Source organism: Heterodontus francisci, chromosome 13 (genome assembly GCF_036365525.1).
Source record: "Heterodontus francisci isolate sHetFra1 chromosome 13, sHetFra1.hap1, whole genome shotgun sequence".
Taxonomy (NCBI): Eukaryota; Metazoa; Chordata; class Chondrichthyes; order Heterodontiformes; family Heterodontidae; genus Heterodontus; species Heterodontus francisci.
In genome coordinates, this window is record NC_090383.1 from 14,275,557 (window position 1) to 14,283,242 (window position 7,686).

General features: G+C 44.9%; 1 protein-coding gene across 1 annotated transcript; it reads left to right on the forward strand.

Annotated features, from left to right (window-relative positions):
- Window positions 1–406: 406 nt before the first annotated feature.
- LOC137376681 (glutamine-rich protein 2-like) lies at window positions 407–6,015 on the forward strand. The gene is made up of 3 exons (XM_068045654.1): window positions 407–452; window positions 3,856–5,626; window positions 5,709–6,015. Exons 1-3 carry the CDS (start codon window positions 407–409, stop codon window positions 6,013–6,015), a joined length of 2,124 nt encoding a protein of 707 aa, XP_067901755.1.
- The last annotated feature ends 1,671 nt before the right edge of the window (window positions 6,016–7,686 follow it).

Below are 7,686 nucleotides of genomic sequence, written 5' to 3' on the forward strand. Positions count from 1 at the left end.
AGTTGGTAGCTCTGTAACCGATAAAAGAATAATTAGTGCCATGAATTATTTCTATTTGAAACACATGTTAGACGGTGCTCTTCCTGCTAACAGGGAAGAAACAACTGCACTGTAGCACTGCTCGCTATAAGCTGCCTGTCTAATAGAAAACCTTAAGACAATTTTCAGTAACCAGCATGTTGATTACATGTAATGGATTTAGTGGGACTTCCTGCTCTTGTTCAGTGTTCAGAACATAAGAAATAGGAGCAGAAGTAGACCATATGGTCCCTCGAGCCTGCTCCGCCATTCCACACGATCACAGCTGATCTTCAGCTTCAACTCCACTTTTCTGCCTGCTCCCCATATCCCTTGATTCCCTGAGAGACCAAAAATCTGCTTATCTCAGCCTCAAATATATTCAACGATGGAATATCCACAACCGTCTGCGGTAGAGAATTCCAAAGATTCACGTGAAGAAATTTCTCCTCATCTCAGTCCTAAATGATCAGGCCCTTATCCTGAGACTGTGCCCTTCCTCCACTCACCATGTTCTAGATCGCCCAGGGGAAACAACCGCTCAGTGTCTACCCTGTCAAGCCCCTTCAGAATCTTGTATGTTTCAATGAGATCATCTCTTATTCTTCCAAACTCCAAAGACTATAGACCCAATTTACTCATCCTCTCATCATAGGATAACACTTACATCATAGGATAACACTTACATCCCAGGAACAAATCCAGTGCAGCTTTGCTGTACCGTCTCCAATTCAGGTATTCCAGGTTTGGTCTCACCAAAGCTCTGTACAATTGTAGCAAGAGTTCCTTATTGCTGAACATCAATCTCCTTGCAATAAAAGCCAACGTACCATTTGTTATCACATATCTTGTGTTTCTTTTATTCATTCTCAGGATGTGGACAGCTCAGCACTTGTTGTCCATCCACAGTTGCCCTTGAAAAGCTTGATACAATTGAGGAGAACAGAAACAGAAAGTGCTGGAAATATTCAGCAGGTCCCCAGGCAGCATCAGTGGAGAGACAAACAGCATTAACATTTTTTCGGGGCGATGGCCTGTCATTTTAATTCCCCACCTTGCTCCCACTCTGACCTTTCTGTCTTTGGACTCCTGAAGTGTTCCAATGAAGCTCAACGAACAGTATCTCATCTTTCAACTGGGCACTTTACAGCTTTCCCAACTCAACATTGAGTTCAATAATTTTAGATCATATCCTCTGTGCCCATTTTTTCCTTTTGTTGTTTTTTTTTGCCAGTTTGTTTTGCATTCCAACCTCCACCCCCAATTTCTTTCTTTCTTAGTCCCTTGACTTTGTGTTCAGACAGCATCTGCACTTCATCCAGACACATGTTTTGTTTCTTTACTTGGCTTTGTACCATGAAACTTTTTGTCATTTAATCGCTCTGCCCTCTACCCTATCACAGACCTTCCCTTTTGTTCCTCATCGCCCCTCCCCCTCGCGCAAAACCTATTACATTTCTAATCTTTGCTAGTTCTGATGAAAAGTCACCAACTTTAAACGTTATCTCTGCTTTTCTCTCCACAAATGTTGCCTGACCTGCTGAATATTTCCAGCATTTTCTGTTTTTGCTTCAGATTCCCAGCATCTGCAGTATTTTGCTTTTTTATACAATTGAGTGACTTGCGTGGCCACTTTTTTATTCTTTCATGGGATGTGGGCATCACTGGCAAGGCTAGCTTTTGCTGCCCATCCCTAATTGCCCTTGAAAAGGTGGTGGTGATTCATCTTTGTGAAGGGCTGCAGCCCATGTGGTGTTAGGGAGGGCGTTCCAGGTTTTTGACACAGCAACAGCAAAGGAATAGCAATATAGTTCCAAGGGCAGTTACGTATCAACCACATTCGGGTGGGAGTGGAGTCACTTATAAGCCAGACTGGGTATGGACAGCAGGTTTCTCTTCCCTAAAGGCACCAAGTTATGCCAATATGATAACTTATAGTCACTTTAATCAATACAGCCTTTTCCTTGATCTCTGGCTGCAAATTATCAAGGTGCACTGGTGGGATTTGATCTCACATTTTCTGGATCACCAGCTCAATAACATAACCATTACACTATCACACCCATATACTTCATTTGCAATAACATTCTAATATAGATGGCTCTTCCCCAGTGAATATTTGATAAGTAAAGTAAGCAGAATTGCACACATGAAATCCTTTTTCTATTTTAACAACCTTTTCACAACCTTGGTGTCACATTTCACCTAAGATGAGCTTCCAAACCCATATTCGCCATCACTAAAACTGCCTATTTCCACCCTCATTCATGCCTTTGTTACCTTCAGACTTGACTATTCCAATGCACTCCTGGCTGGTCTCCCAAATTCTACCCTCTGTAAACTTGAGGTCATCCAAAACTCTGCTGCTCGTGTCTTAACTCTCACCATGTCCTGTTCCCCTATCACCCCTGTGCTCACTGGCCTACACTGGCTCCCTGTCAAGCAACGTGGTGATTTTAAAATTCTGATCCAGGTTTCCAAATCTCTCCATGTCCTCGACCCTCCCTATCTCTGTAATCTCCTCCAGCCCCACAACCCTCCGAGATATCTGCACTCCTCTAATTCTGGCCTCTTGAGCATCGCCTGCAGTTGCCTAGGCCCTAAATTCTGGAATCCCCTCCCTAAACCTCTTCGCCTCTCTACCTTACTTTCCTCCTTTATGACACTCCTCAAAACCTACCTCTTTGACCAAGATTTTGGTCATCTGCCCTAATATCTCCTTATATGTCATATTTTGTATTATAATGCTCCTGTGAAGTGCCTTGGGACTTTTTAATTATTAAAAGCGCTATATAAATAAAAATTGTTGTTCTTAACTCAGTCCATTCAGTTTACACAATCTCAAATCTTAACAGCTATCCAATGAGGAGCTTTTCCCAGCTTATTCATTCTGACTTTCTGTATAACACAAAAAGTGTTGCATCCAATACGTGATCTTTGTCTCATCTCTAGCCTCCAACCTCTTACTACCTGTTGCAGTCTTTTTTGACTCTCTTTATTTCATCAATACTACCTTGGTGAGTGCTGCACTGAACTTTCCTCTTCCAAGCACTAAACATTCCTGCCTACGTACCCCTACCCCCTTCCCAACATCTTCTACGCTCTTGAGGTAACGGAAAAGAGAATTAGGCAGCATTCCCAATCCTGATCACTGGCAACTTGGGAGAGAGTGCACCCATCTGGATATCGGGTGAGGACATCTCTTGGCTAGGCTGTGATGACTTCTGCAGCTGACCAGCCCCACCAGCAGGCACTGTCTCAGTTGACAATTGTCAATTTGTGAAAAATACAAAGGGGCTGCTAGCAACTGTGAAACTGAAACAGAATGAGTCATCACTTTTACAGCTGGATAACATTTCCATTGATTGGAATCACAATTTTTAACAGAAATCTTCAACAAACTGAAATGAATCAGCCTGTGGGTGACCAGTCTAAGATGGTCAGTTTGGGATTTACCAGTCTTGGTGTGCCTCGTCTGAGATGATCAGAGAGAGATACAGCACTGAAACAGGCCCTTTGGCCCACCAAGTCTGTGCTGACCATCAACTACCCATTTATACTAAATCCTACATTAATCCCACTTTTCCCTCTCACAACCCCTCACTTTGCCGACCACTGACCTACACGAGAGGCATTTTTTTTTTAAACAAAGGCCAATTTACCTACCAACCCACTAGTCCCTGATTTGAGGGAAGAAACCAGAGCACCCGGCGGAAACCCACATGGTCACAGAGAGAGCTTATAAACTCTGCAGAGGCAGTAGCCAGAGGCGAACCCGTGTTGCTAGAACTGTAAGGTTGCAGTGCTAACCACTACACCACTGTGCCGCCCTGAGAGTGATTGATCAGTCTGGAGATGATCAGTCTGAGATTGATCAGTCTGGGATTGATCAATCTGGAATTGATCAGTCTGGAGATGATCAGTCTGGGATTGATCAGTCTGGGATTGATCAGTCTGGGATTGATCAGTCTGAGATTGATCAGTCTGGGACTAATCAGTCTGGGATTGATCAATCTGGAATTGATCAGTCTGGAGATGATCAGTCTGGGATTGATCAGTCTGGGATTGATCAGTCTGGGATTGATCAGTCTGGAGATGATCAGTCTGGGATTGATCAGTCTGGGATTGATCAGTCTGGGATTGATCAATCTGGAATTGATCAGTCTGGAATTGATCAGTCTGGAGATGATCAGTCTGGGATTGATCAGTCTGGGATTGATCAGTCTGGGATTGATCAGTCTGGGATTGATCAATCTGGAATTGATCAGTCTGGAATTGATCAGTCTGGAGATGATCAGTCTGGGATTGATCAGTCTGGAGATGATCAGTCTGGGATTGATCAGTCTGGGATTGATCAGTCTGGGATTGAGCAGTCTGGGATTGATCAGTCTGGGATTGAGCAGTCTGGAATTGATCAGTCTGGAGATGATCAGTCTGGGATTGATCAGTCTGGAGATGATCAGTCTGGGATTGATCAGTCTGGGATTGATCAGTCTGGGATTGAGCAGTCTGGGATTGATCAGTCTGGGATTGAGCAGTCTGGGACTAATCAGTCTGGGATTGATCAATCTGGAATTGATCAGTCTGGAGATGATCAGTCTGGGATTGATCAGTCTGGAGATGATCAGTCTGGGATTGAGCAGTCTGGGATTGATCAGTCTGGAGATGATCAGTCTGGAGATGATCAGTCTGGAATTGATCAGTCTGGAGATGATCAGTCTGGGATTGATCAGTCTGGAGATGATCAGTCTGGGATTGATCAGTCTGGAGATGATCAGTCTGGGATTGATCAGTCTGGAGATGATCAGTCTGGGATTGATCAGTCTGGGATTGATCAGTCTGGGATTGATCAGTCTGGGATTGAGCAGTCTGGGATTGATCAGTCTGGGATTGAGCAGTCTGGGACTAATCAGTCTGGGATTGATCAATCTGGAATTGATCAGTCTGGAGATGATCAGTCTGGGATTGATCAGTCTGGAATTGATCAGTCTGGAGATGATCAGTCTGGGATTGATCAGTCTGGAGATGATCAGTCTGGGATTGATCAGTCTGGGATTGAGCAGTCTGGGATTGATCAGTCTGGGATTGAGCAGTCTGGGACTAATCAGTCTGGGATTGATCAATCTGGAATTGATCAGTCTGGAGATGATCAGTCTGGGATTGATCAGTCTGGGATTGATCAGTCTGGGATTGAGCAGTCTGGGATTGATCAGTCTGGGATTGAGCAGTCTGGAATTGATCAGTCAGGAGATGAACAGTCTGGGCTTGATCAGTCTGGGATTGAGCAGTCTGGGATTGATCAGTCTGGGATTGAGCAGTCTGGGATTGATCAATCTGGAATTGATCAGTCTGGAATTGATCAGTCAGGAGATGAACAGTCTGGGCTTGATCAGTCTGGGATTGAGCAGTCTGGGATTGATCAGTCTGGGATTGAGCAGTCTGGGATTGATCAATCTGGAATTGATCAGTCTGGAATTGATCAGTCAGGAGATGAACAGTCTGGGCTTGATCAGACTGGGATTGAGCAGTCTGGGATTGATCAGTCTGGGATTGAGCAGTCTGGGATTGAGCAGTCGGGAGATGTTCAGTCTGGTATTGATCAGTCTGGGTGATCTGTCTGGGATTGGTCAATCTGGGATTGATCAGTCTGTGACTGATCAGTCTGGGATTAACATTCTGTGTTTGATCAGTCTGGGATTCATCAGTCTGGGATTCATCAGTCTGGAGATGATCAGTCTGGAGATGAACAGTCTGGGATTGATCAGTCTGGAGATTATCCATCTGAGATTGATCAGCCTGGGGGTGACCTATCTGGGATTGATCAGTCTGGAGATGATCAGTCTGGGATGGATCAGTCTGGGACGATTAGTCTGGGATTGTTCAGTCTGGAACGATCAGTCTGGGATTGATCCGTTTGTGATTGATCAGTTTGTGATTGATCAGTCTGGGATGATCAGTCTGGTGATCATCAATCTGGGATTGATCAGTCTGGGATGATCAGTCCGAGATTGATCTGTCTGGGATTGATCTGTCTGGGACGATTAGTCTGGGATTGTTCAGTCTGGGACGATCAGTCTGGGATTGATCAGTTTGTGATTGATCAGTCTGGGATGATCAGTCTGGGATGATCAGTCCGAGATTGATCTATCTGAGATTGATCAGCCTGGGATGGATCAGTCTGGGACGATTAGTCTGGGATTGTTCAGTCTGGGACGATCAGTCTGGGATTGATCCGTTTGTGATTGATCAGTTTGTGATTGATCAATCTGGGATGATCAGTCTAGGATGATCAGTCCGAGATTGATCTGTCTGGGATTGATCTGTCTGGAAATGATCAGTCTGGGATTGATCACTCCGGGGAAGACCACTCTGGGATTGATCAGTCTGGAGATGATCAGTCTGGGATTGATCAGTCCGAGATTGATCTTTTTGGCGATGATCAGTCTGGGACTGATCAGTCTGGGATTGAGCAGTCTGGGAGGTCCAGTCTGGGATTGATCATAGTGGAGATGATTAGTCTGGGATTGATTAGTCTGGGATTGACCAGTCTGGGTTTGATCAGTTTGGAGATGATAAGTCTGCAATCGATCATTCTGGGATTGACAAGTCTGGGATTGATCAGTCTGGAGATGATCAGGCTGGGATTGATCATTCTGGGATTGATCAGTCTGGGATTGATCATTCTGGGATTGATCAGTCTGGGTGTGACCCGTCTGAAATGATCAGTCTGGAGATGATCAGTCTGGGATTGTTCAGTCTGGGACGATCAGTCTGGGAATGGTCAGTCTGGGATTGATCAGTGTGGAGATGATCAGTCTGGGATTGAACAGTCTGGGATTGATCAGACAGAAATTGATCATTCTGGAGTTGCAATCTGGACATGTCAGTTTGGGATTGATCAGTGTGGGTTGATCATTCTGGGATTGATCAGTCTGAGATTGATCAGTCTGGGACGATCAGTCTGCGATTGATCTGTCTGGGGATGATCAGTCTGGGATTGATCAGTCTGAAGATGATCAGTCTGAGATTAATCAGCTTGGGGGCAACGAGTCTGGGATCGATCAGTCTCGGATTGATCTGTCTGTGATTGATCTGGCTGGAGATGATCAGTCTGGAGATGATCAGTCTGGAGATGATCAGTCTGGGATTTATCTGTCTGGGATTGATCTGTCTGGAGAAGATCAGTCTAGGATGGATCAGTCTGGGATTGAACAGTCTGGGATGATCAGTCCGAGATTGATCTGTCTGGGATTGATCTGTCTGGGACGATTAGTCTGGGATTGTTCAGTCTGGGACGATCAGTCTGGGATTGATCAGTTTGTGATTGATCAGTCTGGGATGATCAGTCTGGGATGATCAGTCCGAGATTGATCTGTCTGGGATTGATCTGTCTGGAAATGATCAGTCTGGGATTGATCACTCCGGGGAAGACCACTCTGGGATTGATCAGTCTGGAGATGATCAGTCTGGGATGATCAGTCCGAGATTGATCTGTCTGGGATTGATCACTCCGGGGAAGACCACTCTGGGATTGATCAGTCTGGAGATGATCAGTCTGGGATTGATCATAGTGGAGATGATTAGTCTGGGATTGATTAGTCTGGGATTGACCAGTCTGGGTTTGATCAGTTTGGAGATGATAAGTCTGCAATCGATCAGTCTGGGATT

What these genes read in the sequence shown, in the direction of transcription:
- LOC137376681 (XM_068045654.1), top strand. Translation starts at nt 407, where the DNA reads ATGGAATATCCACAACCGTCTGCGGTAGAGAATTCCAAAGATTCAC. An exon ending in AGAGAATTCCAAAGATTCAC is followed by an intron (nt 453 to 3,855) that starts GTGAAGAAATTT and finishes CCGCCCTGAGAG; the next exon opens with TGATTGATCAGTCTGGAGAT. An exon ending in TCTGGTATTGATCAGTCTGG is followed by an intron (nt 5,627 to 5,708) that starts GTGATCTGTCTG and finishes GTGTTTGATCAG; the next exon opens with TCTGGGATTCATCAGTCTGG.